The following is an 18,904-nucleotide window of genomic DNA, read 5'->3' on the forward strand; positions in this document are numbered from 1 at the left end:
CGTTCCCTACACTGAACCCACCGGGACCCCGTTCCTCATATTCCATTTAAATCCACCAGGAGCCCATCCCCACACTTAGTTACAGCATTAGTATGTTGAGGCTGGTAATGAGGTAGCATTCATTACCTGACTTACACCTGTGGGATAACAGTGGGTTGATATTCTGGGTGCAGTGTTGACAGGGTGGGCTGGCATCCCTGTCGCTGATGGATCTGTTTGTGTGCTGCCTGGGCAGGAGGTCACCACCTTCATTGAGGAGGATCAGCTGTTAATGAGACGCGTGCTACAGGACACTCGACTGACCGGACTTCAGCAGGAAGGAGCTGCTATCCTGGTGAAGCTCAAGAGGGAGATGGTCACCAACAGTGGCCTGGAGGATCACAGGTGAGGTCTCGCCCATCGTAACCCCCGGCTGATTCGTGCAGGGGGTCCTGAGGATGAAAGGTTGTACCAGAGTCACAGTGAACCTCTGAGATACCAGTGTGACAGCTCTGCAGTGTCAGCGGGGGGTGGGTGGTGGAGGGTGTTTGTTGGGATGGTTCTGGAAAAGAGGGTCTGGGTTCAGAGGGAAGTCTGGGAAACATGATAGAAGTGCTTAGAGCCAGTGTCTCACAGCTCAAAAGACCTGGGTTCAATTCTGACCTCCGGAATATTGTGTGTGTGTGTGTGTGTGTGTGAGAGACAGACCATGGGTGTGTGTGAGTATGTGACAGAGTGTGTAAGTGTGTGTGTGAGTGTGTCAGAGAGTGAGTGTGTGAGAGGGAGTATGTGAGAGTGTGTGTGTGTTTGTGTGAGTTTGTGAGAGTGAGTGTGTCAGTGTTTGTGAGAGTGTGTGTATGTGAGAGAGAGAGTGTGCGAGTGTGCGTGTGTGAGAGAGTGTGAGAGTGTGTGTGAGTACGTGAGAGAGTGTGTGTGTGTGTGTGTGAGAGAGTGTGAGAGTGTGTGTGTGAATATGTCTGTGTGAGAGAGAGTGTGTGAGAGTGTGTGCATTTGTGTGAGTGTGTGTGTGAGAGAGTTTGTGTGTTGGTGAATATGTGAGTGTGTGAATATGTGTGTGTGAGTGTGTGTGTTGTGAGAGAGTGTGTGAGTGTGAGAGAGTGTGGGTGTGTATGTGTGAATATGTGTGTATGTGTGAGAGAGAGAGAGTGTGTGTATGTTGTGAGAGAGTGTGTGAGTGTGAGAGAGTGTGTGTGTGTGTGTGTGTGAGAGAGAGAGAGTGTGAGTGTGTGTGAGTGTGTGTAGTGTGCATGTCCTTCCTGTGATATTATCACGTCCCAAAGTCATGTGGGTCTAATATTGCTAAAGCAATAGCTTTATTTACTTGTTCCTTGTACATTGAAGCAAACGGTGAAATGTGTTGCTTAATGTCCAATCAAGTCAACACGGATTGTGTGGGCAGCCCATATGTCTCCCTGCTTCCACAGCCTCCCCACAACCCACTAACCCAACCCGTACATCTGTGGGTTAATCCGTTAGCTGGCTGCTGAGAATTGTGTCCCACCGCCACCCCCACAGGTGATAATCCAAGGGCACAGCCCCGGAATAAAGGAATGTCCCTTTAGAACGGAGACGAGGAGGAATCTCTTCAGCCGGATCTGTGGAAGTTGCTGCCACAGAGGACAGCGGGGACCAAGCCGCTGGGTGTGTTTAAGGCAGAGACTGATTGGGTCTTCTCCAGTCAAGGGGTTAAAGGTTACGGGGAGAAGTGGAGAGAATGGAGTTAGAACAAAATCAACCATGATTGAATGGCAGAACAGACTCGATGGGCCAAATGTCCTAACTTTGTTCCTATACCTAATGGGGGGTGGGGGAGTTGATGGAATGAGGAGAATTAAGCAGAATCAGGGTAATTGGGTGGATGGTGTCCATTCCTCGAGATGCCCTACCCACCCCCCCCACCAGCACCATTTCCTGGTGCAGCTCTATCTCCCTTGATCCCCTTGAAATGTCCCAACATCCACCAGTCTCTCCAGGGGTCACCTCAGCGATTTGTTCTCCACAGCCCAAGCAGTAGGATGCTCTGGAGGAGGAACAAGTGGCTGAGGAACTGGTGTAGGGGTCAGGGTTTCAGATTTCAGGATCATTGGGACCTCTTCTGGGGCAGGTGGGACCTGTACAAGAGAGATGGGTTACACTTGGACCATAGGGGGACCAATATCCTTTCAGGGAGGTTTGTTAGTGCTATTGGGGAGGCTTTAAACTAGATTTGCAGGGGGATGGGAACCAAAGTGCCAGAGCTGACAGTGTGGCTGGGGTGAAAATAAATGATGTTGAAAGTTTAAGCAAATCCGCTGATAGAAAGGTTGTGAGTGGTGGTAAAAATCTTCTGAGGTGTATATATTTCAATGCTAGGAGTATTGTGGGGAAGGCGGATGAGTTGAGGGCGTGGATTGACATGTGGAATTATGATGTTGTAGCAATTAGTGAAACTTGGCTATAGGAGGGGCAGGACTGGCAGCTTAATATTCCAGGGTTCCGATGTTTCAGATGTGATCGAGGCAGGGGAATGAAAGGTGGGGGAGTAGCATTGCTTGTTAGGGAAAATATTACAGCAGTGCTCAGGCAGGACAGATTAGAGGGCTTGTCTACTGAGTCCTTATGGGTGGAGCTGAGAAACAGGAAAGGTATGGCCACATTAGTGGGATTGTATTACTGACCACCCAATAGTCAACGAGACTTGGAAGTGCAAATCTGCAGAGAGATAGCAGGCAACTGCAGGAAACATAAAGTTGTGGTGGTAGGGGATTTTAATTTTCCATACATTGATTGGGACTCCCATACTGTTAGAGGTCTAGATGGTTTAGAGTTTGTAAAATGTGTTCAGGAAAGTTTTCTAAATCAATATATAGAGGGACCAACTAGAGGGGATGCAATATTGGATCTCCTGTTAGGAAACAAATTAGGGCAAGTGAAAGAAGTCTGTGTAGGGGAGCACTTTGGTTCCAGTGATCATAGCACCATTAGTTTCAATTTGATCATGGACAAGGATAGATCTGGTCCTAGGGTTGAGGTTCTGAACTGGAAGAAGGCTAAATTTGAAGAAATGAGAAAGGATCTAAAAAGCGTGGATTGGGGCAGGTTGTTCTCTGGCGAAGATGTGATTGGTAGGTGGGAAGCCTTCAAAGGGGAAATTTTGAGAGTGCAGAGTTTGTATGTTCCTGTCAGGATTAAAGGCAAATTGAATAGGAATAAGGAACCTTGGTTCTCAAGGGATATTGCAACTCTGATAAAGAAGAAGAGGGAGTTGTATGAAATGTATAGGAAACAGGGGATAAATCAGGTGCTTGAGGAATATAAGAAGTGCAAGAGAATACTTAAGAAAGAAATCAGGAGGGCTAAAAGAAGACATGAGGTTGCCTTGGCAGTCAAAGTGAAGGATAATCCAAAGAGCTTTTACAAGTATATTAAGAGCAAAAGGATTGTAAGGGATAAAATTGGTCCTCTTGAAGATCAGAGTGGTCGGTTTTGTGCGGAACCAAAGGAAATGGGGGAGATCTTAAATAGGTTTTTTGCGTCTGTATTTACTAAGGAAGCTGGCATGAAATCTATGGAATTGAGGGAATCAAGTAGTGAGACCTTGGAAACTGTACAGATTGAAAAGGAGGAGGTGCTTGCTGTCTTGAGGAAAATTAAAGTGGATAAATCCCCGGGACCTGACAGGGTGTTCCCTCGGACCTTGAAGGAGACCAGTGTTGAAATTGCGGGGGCCCTGGCAGAAATATTTAAAATGTCGCTGTCTATGGGTGAAGTGCCGGAGGATTGGAGAGTGGCTCATGTTGTTCCGTTGTTTAAAAAAGGATCGAAAAGTAATCCGGGAAATTATAGGCCGATGAGTTTAACGTCAGTAGTAGGTAAGTTATTGGAGGGAGTACTAAGAGACAGAATCTACAAGCATTTGGATAGACAGGGGCTTATTAGGGAGAGTCAACATGGCTTTGTGCGTGGTAGGTCATGTTTGACCAAACTGTTGGAGTTTTTCGAGGAGGTTACCAGGAAAGTGGATGAAGGGAAGGCAATGGATATTGTCTACATGGACTTCAGTAAGGCCTTTGACAAGGTCCCGCATGGGAGGTTAGTTAGGAAAATTCAGTCGCTAGGTATACATGGAGAGGTGGTAAATTGGATTAGACATTGGCTCGATGGAAGAAGCCAGAGAGTGGTGGTAGAGAATTGCTTCTCTGAGTGGAGGCCTGTGACTAGTGGTGTGCCACAGGGATCAGTGCTGGGTCCATTGTTATTTGTCATCTATATCAATGATCTGGATGATAATGTGGTAAATTGGATCAGCAAGTTTGCTGATGATACAAAGATTGGAGGTGTAGTAGACAGTGAGGAAGGTTTTCAGAGCCTGCAGAGGGACTTGGACCAGCTGGAAAAATGGCAGATGGAGTTTAATACTGACAAGTGTGAGGTATTGCACGTTGGAAGGACAAACCAACGTAGAACATACAGAGTTAATGGTAAGGCACTGAGGAGTGCAGTGGAACAGAGGGATCTGGGAATACGGATACAAAATTCCCTAAAAGTGTTGTCACAGGTAGATAGGGTCGTAAAGAGAGCTTTTGGTACATTGGCCTTTATTAATCGAAGTATTGAGTATAAGAGCTGGAATGTTATGATGAGGTTGTATAAGGCATTGGTGCGGCCGAATCTGGAGTATTGTGTTCAGTTTTGGTCACCAAATTACAGGAAGGATATAAATAAGGTTGAAAGAGTGCAGAGAAGGTTTACAAGGATGTTGCCGGGACTTGAGAAACTCAGTTACAGAGAAAGGTTGAATAGGTTAGGATTTTATTCCCTGGAGCGTAGAAGAATGAGGGGAGATTTGATAGAGGTATATAAAATTATGATGGGTATAGATAGAGTGAATGCAAGCAGGCTTTTTCCACTGAGGCAAGGGGAGAAAAAAACCAGAGGACATGGGTTAAGGGTGAGGGGGGGAAAGTTTAAAGGGAATATTAGGGGGGGATTCATCACACAGAGAGTGGTGGGAGTATGCCAGACGAGGTGGTAAATGTGGGTTCTTTTTTAACATTTAAGAATAAATTGGACAGATACATGGATGGGAGGTGTATGGAGGGATATGGTCCGTGTGCAGGTCAGTGGGACTAGGCAGAAAATGGTTCGGCACAGCCAAGAAGGGCCAAAGGGCCTGTTTCTGTGCTGTAGTTTCTATGGTTCTATCGTATGGTTCTATGGAGTGGGGGGGGGGGAGGGAAGAATTCCCAAGGTTCTGGGTCCCGAACCTTCCCATCCTCAAATGTTATCCCCTGTTCCCAGAAACCTCAGCCTGGGGTGACGCCCTCCCAGTCTGCAAGTTCTGATGCAAATCCCATCGTGAAGCCATGCTTTAGGAAACAGCTTATTGTCTGCCTGCACCGCACGCCCTCCGTAACCAATAGACTTCTTCTGCATTCTGCTACTGGTCGACCTCACTGCACTGTGTGATGACCTGACTTGGATAAACAGCGTGCAAGGGAAGCGCTTCACCGTGACTCCGCACTTCCCATTTCCCCAACCCTTCCCTCGGACAACCTGAGCAGTAAGCCTCTCTGTTTCATGGATGGCCGTAGGAGAAGGGAGGCATTCACCATGCGCCTAACCTGAGCAGCCCATGGCCTGCCATCCTCCAGAATCTCCCTTGGTGCTGCACCACAAGACCCCTGGGTGGCACGATAGTGTAGTGGTTAGCACAACACCTTACCACATGGGAGACCCGGGTTCAGTTCCTGCCACTGCTGGCGAGGAGATTGGACGTTCTCCCACACGGGTTTCCTCTGCACGCTCTGCCTTCCTCCCCCAGTCCGAAGATGTTCCAGACGGTAGGTTAATTGGTCATTGTAAATTGTCTCACGATCAGGCTACGATTAAACTGGGGAGTTTTTGGGCAGTGTGGCTCAAAGCAGCGGTCCCGGAACACACCCAACACATCTTTAAGAAAGAATCCGAAATAAACAAGCTAATTAATTAGGAGCCACCCGGCATGTAAATGTTGGCCCAGATCAGAGGCAATTGCTGATTGCGTCGCCTCTGATCTGGGCCGATATTTACGTGCTGGGTGGCACCTAATCAATTAGCTTGTTTATTTTGTGCTTTTTTCTTAAAGATGTGCTGGGTGCGTTCCGGGACCACTGCACTCTGGCATGCTTCGCGGCCCGGTATCGGTCCGCCACCCAGAGGTTGGGAACCACTGGCTCAAAGGGTCGGAAGAAAACTTTGGAGCAGAATTGGGCCATTTGTCCCATAGAGTCTGCTTCACCATTTCAACATGGCTGATCCATTTCTCTCTCAGTCCCAATCTCCTGCCTTCTCCCCATATCCCTTCATGCCTGATGAATCAAGAAATTATTAACTTTGGCCTTAACTACACCCTCTGACGGCCTCCACAGCCTCTTCTGGCAACGATTCCCATAGATTCGCCACCCCTTGGCTAAAGTTCATCTTGACCTCGGTTCTAAATGGATGACCCTCTGTTCTGAGGCTGTAGCCCTTGGTCTTAGACTCCCCCACCACGTACCCAGAGGATTCAGTCCACCCACCATTCCGAAATGCTGGTTTGTCACCAGCACCTTCAGGTCAGTCTCATGACCCCTGTGTCTCGCCTCCCCGGCCTTCTTGGTTAGAGAGAGGAGGACGGGAACCGGGGTGCAAGAGCGGTAGGTGAGATGCTGGACGGGCACAGACATGCAGGCGTCGGAAATCTGAGGCACCACCTAGACAGTATCCCGGAGGGGTTCAGTGGGCCAGGCGGCATCCGTGGGGAGAAATGGACAGTCGGCCTTCTGGGCCTAGACACTTCACCAGGATTGGAAAGGAAGGCGGCAGAATTTAGAATAAGGGGTGGGAGGAGGAGGAGGAGGAAGAGGAAGAGGAAAAGGAAGAGGAAGAAGAGGAGGAGGAAGAGGAGGAGGGAGAGGAGGAGGAGGAAGAGGAGGAGGAAGAGGAGGAGGAAGAGGAAGAAGAGGAGGAAGAGGAGGAGGAGGAGAAGAAGAAGAAGAAGGAGGAGGAGGAGGAGGAGGAGAAGAAGAAGCAGAAGAAGGAGGAGGAGGAGTACAAGCTGGCAGGTGATTGTTGAGACCAGGTAAGGGGGGGAGATGCTGGAGGTGATGGGTGGTAGAGGTAAAGGGATGACGAAGAAGAAATCTGACAAGAGGGGACAGTGGACCATGGACTAGAGGGAAGGAGGAGGTGGACCAGAGGGAGATGAGGACAAGGAAGCAGAAGAGAGCAGCTGAGAGGGCTATCAGAATCAGGGTGATACAAAGAGGTGTGAGGGAGAAGCAGAGGTGAGCAGTTTATGGAAGCTGGAGATCTCACTGCTGATGCCAGCAGGTTGGAGGATCCCAGGCACATTCTGAGGTATTGCTCCTCCGTCCTGGGCGCGGCCTCTTCGGGGCAGTAGAGGAGGCTGTAAACGGACGTTGGTGTGGGAACAGGGAGTTGAATTGAAATGGGTGGCCACCAGAAGGTCCTGGCTGTTGCAGCCGACAGGGCGAAGGTGCTCTGCGGAGCACCGACACCATAGACGAGCGCGACAGTCGCAGGTGAGGTGTCACCTCCCCCTGGAAGGGTTGCTTGAGGTCCAGGAATGGCGGTGAGCGAAGTGCCCGGCGGTTCAGCTGGGCAGAGGTGGGCAGAGTAGAGGGAAATGGAACAAAGAGGTGTGGGCAAGGAGGTGGAGCGGGATCCGGGTGGACCCGGGTGAGGAGGGGGGTGACTGGCAGAGGTGGCAAAGGGCAGCAGATGGCGGAATCTGACGGGAGAGGAGAAGGGGGGGTGGATCGCTTGGCCCCTCGGCCCTGTCGCCCAGTCCGATACGTCTAGGGGACCAATCTTCAACCTGAGCCCCAATTTCCTACAATCTGCTCCCTCGGTATCCAGACCTTGGAGATCCTCGGTGACTACCTACCCTACCACCCACCGTCTGCTGGGGAAGCGGAGTGGATGAGCTCCACCAGGCCGGTTCCTGAGGTCAAAGGCATTGTCACACAGAGCATGGTCTTGCATACCATTCACTCAGAGCAGATCGTTACTCAGTGCATTGAAATAGAACCAGGTAAGCCAAGAAAAGAATAGGGAATCAGTGTCACGGGTTCAGAGAGAGTGCAGTGTAGGGACAAGAGGTCATAACAAAGCGGATCGTGAAATGAAGCATTCATCTTATCATTAGAGAGCTATTTGTAGCCTTCTGATAGCAGGGTAGAAGTTGTCCTTGAACCTGGTGTCCTTGAAAACTTTTTTCAAGCTTTTCAAGCTTTTCTGACTTCTGGTGGAAGAGGGGAGGAGAGGGAATGTTCGTGGTGGGAGGGGGGTCTTTGATTAAGCTGACCGCTTTACCGAGGCGGGGGGAAGTGTGGACAGAGTCCGCGGAGGGGAAGCTGGTTTCCGACATGCGCTGATCTGTGCAATTTCTTACGGTCAAGGGCCAAGCCGCGGCCCACCCAACTAGGCAAACGGGGCAAACTGACTTTCGATGAAGCCTTCTAGAGGGGAGAGTTCCAGAGATTCTCCTTCCCCCCCACCGGGAGAAAGAAACTTTTCCCCATCTCTGATCTGGCTGGCTGACCCCTTATCCGGAGATGGTGACTCTCTCCTCTCCCTACCCTCCTCCAGTTGCAGGACAGCCCCCAGTCAGGGGGCAACGCTGTAACACAACACAGAAACAGTGGTGGTGGTGATGGTGGGACGGGAGGGGGAAAGGGGCAGTAATGGGGCGGGGCTGGGCCGTATTAGGAGCTGGAGCTGAGGCCAGGCTTGGATGGACCATGGACCATGGTCTAAGAATTCACCCAGATTCACCTTTGGCCCATCCAGTCTGTGCCAATAATTTATACCAATCCCATTTCACTCCTCTTACGTTCCCACAGCACCCCCAGATTCTGCCCCTCACTCACAAATGGGGGGGGGTGATGGGGGAATTCACAGTGGCTGGTTACCCCACCCATCACACTCCTGTATCTGGGGAGATGCCTCTGAACCCCATTCTCACCCCCCTCCCTCACCCATCTGCATCTTGAAAGCCTAATCCGGCCTAACCCCTTCCTGTACTGGGGAACTTAATCGTCACCCTCCCCAGTGGAGTTAAGCTCCCTCTAATCCCCTCTTGTATCGGGGAGTTCCCTCTAACCCTCTCCCTCACCTTCCTGTATCATGTCAGCTCCCACACCAATGGGCTCACTTTTGACAGTTCTTCATCTCACATCCTCAGTATTTATTGTTTGTTTGTTTGTTTATTATTTGTTTCTATTGTATTTGCACAGTTCGTTATCTTTAGCACACTCATTGTCCATCCTGTTGGGCGCTGTCTTTCATTGATTCTATTCTATTTCATACATTTGCTGAGGATACCCGCAAGGAAATGAATCTCAGGGTTGTATATTGTGTATATAAATGTACTTTGATACTGAATTTCCTTTGAACTTTGATTTTTTCAACTAACACCTTCCTATACTGGGAAGCTCCCTCGAGACCATTCCCTCACCCGCCTATGCTGGGAATCTCCCTCAAAACCCCTTCCTCACCCTTCTGTGCTGGGAAGCTCCCTCAAAACACTTGCCTCACCCTCCTGTGATGGGAAGCTCCCTCGAGACCCTTCCCTCACCCTCCTATGCTGGAAATCTCCCTCAAAACCCCTTCCTCACTCTTCTATGCTGGGAAGCTCCCTCAAAACACTTTCCTCACCCTCCTGTGCTGGGAAGCTCCCTCAAAATCCTTCCCTCACCCTCCTGTGCTGGGAAGATCCCTCAAAACCCTTCCCTCACACTCCTGTGCTGGGAAGCTCCCTCGAAATCCTTTCCTCATCCTCCTGTGCTGGGAAGCTCCCTCAAAACCCTTCCCTCACCCTCCTGTGCTGGGAAACACCCTCGAAGCCCTTCCCTCACCCTCCTGTGCTGGGAAACACCCTCGAAACCCTTCCCTCACCCTCCTGTGCTGGGAAGCTCCCTCGAAACCCCTTCCTCACCCTTCTATACTGGGAAGCTCCCTCAAAACCCTTCCCTCACCCTCCTATGCTGGGAAGCTCCCTCGATACCCCTTCCTCACCCTCCTACACTGGGAAGCTCCCTCAAAACCCCTTCCTCACCCTTCTACACTGGGAATCTCCCTCAAAACCCCTCCCTCACCGTCCTGTGCTGGGAAGCTCCCTCGAAACCTCTCCTCACACTCCCATGCTGGGAAGCTCCCTCAAAATCCTTGCCTCACCCTTCTGTGCTGGGAAGCTCCCTCAAAATCCTTTCCTCACCCTCCTGTGCTGGGAAGCTCCCTTGAAACCCTTTCCTCACCCTCCGGTGCTGGGAAGCACCCTCGAAACACATCCCTCACCCTCCTGTGCTGGGAAACACCCTCAAAACCCATCCCTCACCCTCCTGTGCTGGGAAACACCCTCAAAATCCTTTCCTCACCCTCCTGTGCTGGGAAGCTCCCTTGAAACCCATCCCTCACCCTCCTGTGCTGGGAAACACCCTTGAAACCCTTCCCTCACCCTCCTGTGCTGGGGAGCTCCCTCAAAACCCTTCCCTCACCCTCCCTCACTGGGAAGCTCCCTCGAAACCCCTTCCTCACCCTTCTATACTGGGAATCTGCCTCGAAACCCTTCCCTTACCCGCCTGTGCTGGGAAGCTCCCTCGATACCCCTTCTTCACCTTCCTACGCTCGGAAGCTCCCTTGAAACCCCTTCCTCACCCTTCTATACTGGGAATCTCCCTCGAAATCCCTCCCTCACCCTCCTGTGCTGGGAAGCTCCCTTGAAACCCTTCCCTCACCCTCCTACACTGGGAAGCTCCCTCAAAACCCCTTCCTCACCTTCCTACGCTCAGAAGCTCCCTTGAAACCCCTTCCTCACCCTTCCATACTGGGAATCTCCCTCGACATCCCTCCCTCACCCTCCTGTGCTGGGGAGATCCATCTACCCTGGCCAGAGGCCAGGGTGAAACTTCAGTTGCTCCGGGTTGCAGCTGATGAGGAGGGACGGGTATTGAACTAAGACCCTGATGCTTTGATGTTGCCGGGACAGAGAGCAGCCTCACTCTCCTCCCCCCTCCCCCCTCCCCCCACCGTGTCCTGGTGTGTTGGAGGGGCCGTGCTCTGGGCTCTGTGCTGCCACTCACAATGCTGCTGATTATTCCGCACCCCTCCCAGCCGAGCTTTCATCCCGGGAATGTCACTGGCTATTGTCCAAGTCTCCGAGCCCCTGTCCACTGCACGGCAGCGTTCCTGTCCCATGCCATCCTTGTGATGTGGAGGGGAGGGTGGGGGCAGGGTTCAGTCCGTGGGAGCTGGCAGTGGCCACAAATTCCTGATGCTGTTGTTTTCCAGCAGGCTGACATTTTAACCCTCTGTCAGCTGGACCATATCAACTGGTCAAAGCATTAGTGCAGCCGTTAGAGCCACTAGCATAGCCCAGAGACCTGATCTTCACAACTGAGTGATTGTGAGACTATCTGTGTGTGTGTGTGTGTGTGTGTGTGTGTGTGTGAGTGATTGTGTGTGTGTATCTGTGTGTGTGTGAGTGTGATTGTGAGTGTATCTATGTGTGTGTGAGAGAGAGTGTGATTGTGAGTGAGTGTATCTGTGTGTCTGAGTGTGTGTGTGATTGTGTGTGCGCGCGCGTCTGAGTGTAAGTGTGATTGTATGTGTGTGTGTGTGTGTGTGACAGAGATTGTGTGTGCATCTGTGTGTGAGTGTGTGAGATTGTGTGTGTATCTCTGTGAGTGAGTGTGTGACATTGTATGTGTGTGTGTGTGTGTGAGAGAGAGAGATTGTGTGTGTGTGAGTGTGATTGTGTGTGTGTGCGAGAGATTGTGTGTGTATGTGTGTGAGTGTGATCGTGTGTGTCTGTGTGTGTGTGTGTGTGTCTGGGTGTGAGTGTGATTGTGTGTGTGTGTGTCTGTGTCTGTGTGTGAGTGTGTGTGTGTGAGATTGTGTGTGTGTGTGTCTGGGTGTGAGTGTGATTGTGTGTGTGTGAGTGTGATTGTGTGTGTGTGCGAGAGATTGTGTGTGTGTGATGTGTGATTGTGTGTGTGTCTGGGTGTGAGTGTGATTTTGTGTGTGTGTGAGTGTGTGAGTGTGTGTGTGTGTGTGTGAGTGTGATCGTGTGTGTCTGGGTGTGAGTGTGATTGTGTGTGTGTCTGTGTCTGTGTGTGAGTGTGTGTGTGTGAGATTGTGTGTGTGTGTGTCTGGGTGTGACTGTGATTGTGTGTGAGTGTGATTGTGTGTGTGAGTGTGTGTGTGTTTGTGTGTGATTGTGTGTGTGTGTGTGAGATTGTGTGTGTGAGTGTGTGTGTATGGGTGTGTGTGTGTATGTGTCTGGGTGTGAGTGTGATTGTGTGTGTGTGTGCGTGTGTGTGTGTGTGTGTGTCTGTGTGTGTGTGTGTGTGTGTGTGTGTGTGTGTGTGGGTGTGTGTGTGTGTGTGTGTGTGTGTGTGTGTGTGTGTGTGGAGTTTTACACATTATGCTCATGATCCTGTGTGTTTTCCCCTAGAGCTCCAGTTCCCTCCCACATCCCAGAGCTGTGTGGGTTGTTGGGTTAATCAGTTGCTGTGAACTGACCCCTCGGTGTACGGGTGAAGGGTGGGATCTGTGAACCAAACCCCCTGGTGTACGGGTGAGGGGTGGGATCTGTGAACTCGACTCCCCCGGCGTAGGGGTGAGGGATGGGATCTGTGAATCAAACCCCCCGGCGTACAGGTGAGGGGTGGAATCTGGGTGGAGTAGACAGGAATGTGGGAAGAAAATGGAAACTGCATATGCTATTGAAGAGAGAGGAATGATTGCTTCCCTATGAACTAGCACAGGCTTATGGGCCGAGTAGTCTCCTCCTCCACCTGACGGGTGCCTCTTGAATTATTGCCAGGGATGCCATGAAGACCACCTGTGCCCTCTACGAACAGGTGGACGAGGAGGTGCATCGCCTGGTGCAGGTGTCCAACCAGCGGCTGAAGGACCTGGAGGGCCTGGCTGAGTTCTGGTGGTTCGAAGGCCAGTTCCAAGAGGTAGTGGGGCGGCTTGACAAACCGGGGGGTGGGAAGTGGGTGGCCCTCGGGCTGACAGTGGATTGTTCTGCTTCGGAGTATTTGGAGTATTGCATGCAGATCTAGTTGCCTCATTACAGGAAGGGCATGGAGGCTATGGACGGGGTGCAGAGGGAAATTCACAAGGATGCTCCCTGGACTGGAGGGTACAAGCTATACGGAGAGGTTAGACAAACTTGGGTTGTGTTCTCTGGAACGGCGGAGGCCTGATAGAAATTTTGTGAGATATTGACAGGGTAGAGAGTCGGGAGTACTTCTCCCCAGGGTGGAAATTGTCAAATAGGTTTGAGACAAGAGGTGGGATGTTCAAAGGTTTATGAGGCAAGTTTCTTTTACACAGAGTGGTGGATGCCTGGAGTAGGCTCCCGGGGTAGAGGTGGCATCAGGTAGGACAGTGGTGAAAGACAAGATAATGGACTCACTTTCAAAGGCTCTTCATCTCATGTTCTCATATTTTTTGCTTATTTATTTATCATAGTTTCCTTCTTTTTGCATGTGCATGGTTCGTTGTCTTCTGCACTCTAATTAATCGCCCAAGTTGTGCAGTCTTTCACTGACTCTATTACAGTTATGATTCCATAGATTTACTGAGTACACTCACAAGAAAATGAAGCTCAGGGTTGTATATGGTGACATATATGTTCTTTGATAAAATTTACTTTGAACATTGACCAAGAGGCTTATAGACAGACACATGATGTCACAGTGCGCCCTGGCAAAGGCGGAATCCAAGTGTGGAGGATAGACAGTCTCCCATGTTAATTCATCAAGTTCCAACAAAACCTCGGTGGCTCGGCAGAGTGACCCCGTGAGATGTAACATTCTCAATCAGAATCGGGTTTACTATCACCGGCATATGTCCTGAAGTTTGTTAAATTTGTGGCAGCCGTACAATGCAATACATGATCATATAGAAAAGAAATGAAAACTGAACATTATACCAAGTATATATATGTATATTAAATAGTTAAATTAAATAAGTAGAGCAAAAAGATAGAAAATTAAAAAAGCAGCGAGGTGGTGTTCATGGGTTCAATGTCCGTTCAGAAATCAGATGGCAGAGGGGAAGAAACTGTTTCTGAATGATTGAGTGTGTGCATTCAGGCTCCTGTACCTCCTTTCTGATGGTAGCAAAGAGAAGAGAGCATGTCTTGGTTGACTGGGGCCCTTAACGATGGATGCCTCAAAGCTAGGACCCCGCAATATGTGCGAATTAGGAGTCCACTTAAATAACTGCAGAACACAGCAAACCCGTGCCAGTCAAAGTAAACTTATCAAGGTCAAATAGAAAGCACCAGGGGTTAATGACTCACATTAAGAAAGAATTAACAAATTCAGGTGTTCTGGAAATCTTGGAGCCCATTGCTTTGTGGCTCTCTGCCAGGCCTGATGGACATGGATCATGTGCTGAAGGAATTAATTTAATTCAGGACAGACACTGTGGGTCAAAAGGCCTGTTCCTGTATTGGAGAATGGAGAAATAGCTATTCTCCCTGGAGCAGAGGATAGACGAGAGGGGATTTGATTGAAGCAAACAAAATCCAGGTGGGCTTAGCCAGAGAAGATGGCAGCTGTTAACCTGTATTTCAGGGATCAGGGATCAGGACCACTCTGGGGAGGCTGGCCACATCCTCCACTTCCACAGGGGAAAAATGTGGCAAATGACCTCGAGTTAACAACACAGATAGGTGACTGCGACAGAGAGAGAAGTCAGCTTACTGCAGTCCGAGAGTTCAACATCATCCATGCCATGAACCCAGAGGAAAGATGAGGTGCAGTTCCAGAGTAGGAGGACACAGACCGATAGGTCAGAGACAGAGTGGGATTTGTTTTATGACATGCAGGTCCCACTCACTGGTCAGAGACGCAGGGGATTCTGCAGATGTGGGAAATCCGGAGCAACACACAAAACGCTGGAGGAACTCAACAGGTCAGTCAGCACCTGTGGAGGAAAATAGACAGTCAAAGTTTCCGGTCAATATACTTCAGCAGGATTGGAAAGGAAGTGGGGGGGCATGGAATGTGTAGAAGCCAGAATAAAATCACAGAGGGGGAGAAGTGAGAGAGAATCTCACTGATCTCCTTCCTAAGAGACAAAGTCTCTTTGGGGTTTGCCTGCCCTGAAGAAGATTTCCTCCTCTCTTTGATGGGACCCTCTCTCACTGCCCACCCCCCAACCCCAGTTCAAGCTGAAGAGACTTCAGCTCTTCGACACGGAAGGGTCGGAGAGAGTTACAGCAGAGAAAAAGGCCCTTCTGCCCGTCCAGTCTGTACCGACCAGTAACAGCTCACTCAGTCGGGATCAAAGATCCTTACCTGAAACACTGGCTTCTGATGCCGCCTGACCCATTGGGCTCTTCCAGTAAGTTTGCTGTCGGAAATTCCTGCCAGTCAGCCATCCGCTCACACTGATCCCGTTTCATTCCTGTCGCATTCCTGTCAACTCCTCCCAGATTCTCCCTCCACCCCCCCGCCCCACCCACACACAGGGAAACAATTCACAACGGCTGAGTGACCCACTGCCCCCGTGTCCCTGGGACATGGACAGAATCCAGAGACCCTACGGGAAACCCACGGGGTCACAGGGAGGATGTGCAGTGTCCATATACACATACACACACACACACACACACACACACACACACACACACACACACACACACTCACACACTCTCTCTCTCTCTCTCTCTCTCTCTCTCTCGCACACACACATATGAAATGTTTCTCAACTGGGGGAACTGCATGTGGAAACACAGACACAAACACGTACACATCCAAAGCACAAAAGCATATACGAGGGGTGATTGATAAGTTCTGGCCTAAGGCAGAAGGGGTCAATTTTAGAAAACCTAGCACATTTATTTTTCCTACATTTACACACATAGTCCAGCGGTCGTGGAGCACACGGATCCCTTCTTTGTAGAAGTTAGCGTCTTGGACCTCTGGAAAGTGGTCCACAGCGGGGGTGATTGATAAGTCCGTGGCCTAAGGTAGAAGGAGGTGTGTTATTAACTTCAAACTTTCTGCCTTTTCACTCAAAGAGTTGAACTGCACGTGTCTCCTTCTGCCTTAGGACACAAACTTATCAATCACCCCTGCTGTGGACCACTTCTACAGAGAAGGGGTTCGTATGCTCCATGACCGCTGGACTAAGTGTATACATGTAGGAGGGGACTATGTTGAACAATAAATGTGCTAGGTTTTCTAAAATTGACTCCTTCTACCTCAGGCCATGAACTTATCAATCACCCCTCACGTATATAAACGTGTGTGTAAGTGTATATACACACACACTCCAGGACACACCTTAGCCTACACCCCAGCACTATGCAGCCCCACATCTGCTCCTGAGCAGCCGCGTACGCAGGCGCAGGGGCACAGGCTCCCCTGTTGGTGGTCTGGTACCCTGACGTTCGGTCTCTCTCCCCTCCCGCCCCAGGTCTGCGTCTGGCTGAGGGAGGTGGGGAAGCCACAGCTGGAGAAGGGCAAGGAGATGGAGGATTCGCTGCCCGCGCTGTGGCAGAGGCAGCAGGAATTCCGAGACTTCAGCCGCACGGCGCTGGTAAGGAGTCGGGCGGGGCACTGTCGGGAACCGGAGGGTGTGACGTTGGGGAAACAGAGGAGTGTTGTGTTAATAGGTAGTCCCGAGCTGTCCCTGGATTCAGCCTGGCTGAAACGGAGATGGGGAGAGCTGTCCTTTCAGAGGACAGGATGAGTCTTTGCGATTCTCTCGCTCAGAGTCACAGCACTCTATGTCTCTGTATCAACAAGAGTATTACAGCGACAGACAGACAATAAGGTGCAGGTCACAGATTGTGAGGGCAAGAGCCCATCTTTCTGTATCAGCGACCGGGAAATAGGGTGAGGGTCACACTAACATGGGCAGTGGTCTTGTAGAATGGGAGAGCAGGTGGAATAGGGGCCGAGCGGCCCCTCCTGGCTCCGGATCCGAACGTTTGCACACTCCCAACGTTATTCCTGTCTCTCCACTGGGAACAAAACAGGAACACAGCCAGAAGGCACAGCGACTCCTTCAGGGAATGGCCCACTGGGACCTGGAGGTCTCCTCTCGTCTCCAGCCCTACGCCAACAAGCTAAGGGATTACCGGTCGCTGGTGACCCAATTCACCGAACGGTTGGAGCACCAACGGCTTCACATCGAGAGGACAATCCGGCTCCATGAGTTCTTCAGGCTGGTAGGACGGCAGTGCTTCAAGCTGGGAGAGGGGTCACTGAGGGACGGTGTGACGGAGCTGGGTTATCGTCAGTGGGGAAACAGTCAGTGACACAGGGCGCTGGGGGAGAGGGGTCACTGAGGGACGGTGTGAGGGAGCTGGATTATCGTCAGTGAGGATACTGTCAGTGACACAGGGCGCTGGGGGAGAGGGGTCACTGAGGGACAGTGTGAGGGAGCTGGGTAATTGTCAGTGGGGATACAGTCAGTGACACAGGGTGCTGGGGGAGAGGGGTCACTGAGGGACGGTGTGAGGTAGCTGGGTTATCGTCAGTGGAGATACAGTCAGTGACACAGGGTGCTGGGGGAGAGGGGTCACTGAGGGACAGTGTGAGGGAGCTGGGTTATTGTCAACGGGGATACAGTCAGTGACACAGGGTGCTGGGGGAGAGGGGTCACTGAGGGACGGTGTGAGGGATCTGGATTAACGTCAGTGAGGATACAGTCAGTGACACAGGGCGCTGGGGGAAAGGGGTCACTGAGGGACGATGTGAGGGATCTGGATTAACGTCAGTGAGGATACAGTCAGTGACACAGGGCGACGAGTGCAACACACACACACACACACACACACACAGACTGCAGAACTGCCCTGACCCTCATCCCGCCGCGCTCTCTCTCTCTCCCCACTAGGCTTACAGCTGGTGCCCAGAGAGCCCACAGACTCCAGGAGGGATGAGCCCAGAGCCCAGCCCATCAGCAGATGACCTCCAGAAGCCCCTGCCCCATCCTGACTCCCGCTTGTGGGATCTGGCCAAGGTCCTGGGCGACCGGCGACTGCTGGACCACTGGCCTCTCGGCTGGGCTGGTGACCGCGAGGGGCACTTGGCCACCAGCCCTGGGCCTCATACCGGTGGGGGTGGGAGACCCCCACCCTCTGCGAGCCCCAGGAGGGGCCCTGAGGGCTCGGCCAGCCTGCAGGGCAGCAGCACTCCCTGGCCAGAATGGAGAGCCGTTCCACCACCCCTCACCCCCTGGCTCAGCGCCTGGTCACTGAGTGGCAGCCCTGAGCACCCACCCCCCTCCTCCCCCTCCTCCCCCTCTCAATACCCCCGCCACTCCTTTTCCTCCTCCTCCTCCTCCTCGCCGGATGTCCGGGCACCCCGCCCCCTCAGCCCCCTGAGTTCTAGCGCAGCGGGCAGGTGGCGGGACCCAGCGGGGCCCCTCAAGAAGGCCCAGAGTTTCGAGCTGGCCCCTCCGCCGTCCCCATCGTGGGGAGGGGCCTGGCCCAAGAAGGCCGGTGTCGCGCCGTCAAGGGCAGCTCCGGGAATTCTCATCCGAGGGCTGGAGGTCAGCAGCACCCAGCTCGTGGACCGTACCTGCTCTCCCAGGGAGCACGTCATGCTGGTGCGAAGGGGGGAGATCCAGGCCGAGGCCCCCTGGGGCGGATCCCCCATCCTGGAGCTGCCAGCCAAGAGCAGGTAGGTGGGCTCCCATCACTCTGATCACTCCTCTCCCTTCTCCTCCCTTGCCCTCCCGTTTCCCCTCACTTGCCTCAGTTTCCACTTTCTCACTTAGCAAACCTCTTCCAGATCCCCTGCCTTCTCCCCTCCCCTTACTCAGTCTTCCTCACATCCCATCTCTCCCCTCCCCTCCCTCTTCTCCCTCACTCTCCCTACTGCTTTCCCTTCCTCACCCGTTC

General features: G+C 51.7%; 1 protein-coding gene across 1 annotated transcript; it reads left to right on the plus strand.

Annotated features, from left to right (window-relative positions):
• Window positions 1–235: 235 nt before the first annotated feature.
• Window positions 236–18,683, plus strand: LOC140192505 (rho guanine nucleotide exchange factor 40-like; the record flags this gene model as incomplete). Its single annotated transcript, XM_072250090.1, has 5 exons — window positions 236–384; window positions 12,851–12,989; window positions 16,468–16,590; window positions 17,033–17,224; window positions 17,896–18,683. Coding segments are annotated over 5 exons (1,391 nt in total), but the record flags the coding sequence as incomplete, so codon positions are not given.
• Window positions 18,684–18,904: the final 221 nt, after the last annotated feature.

This window comes from Mobula birostris, unplaced genomic scaffold (genome assembly GCF_030028105.1).
Source record: "Mobula birostris isolate sMobBir1 unplaced genomic scaffold, sMobBir1.hap1 scaffold_1565, whole genome shotgun sequence".
Lineage (NCBI taxonomy): Eukaryota > Metazoa > Chordata > Chondrichthyes > Myliobatiformes > Myliobatidae > Mobula > Mobula birostris.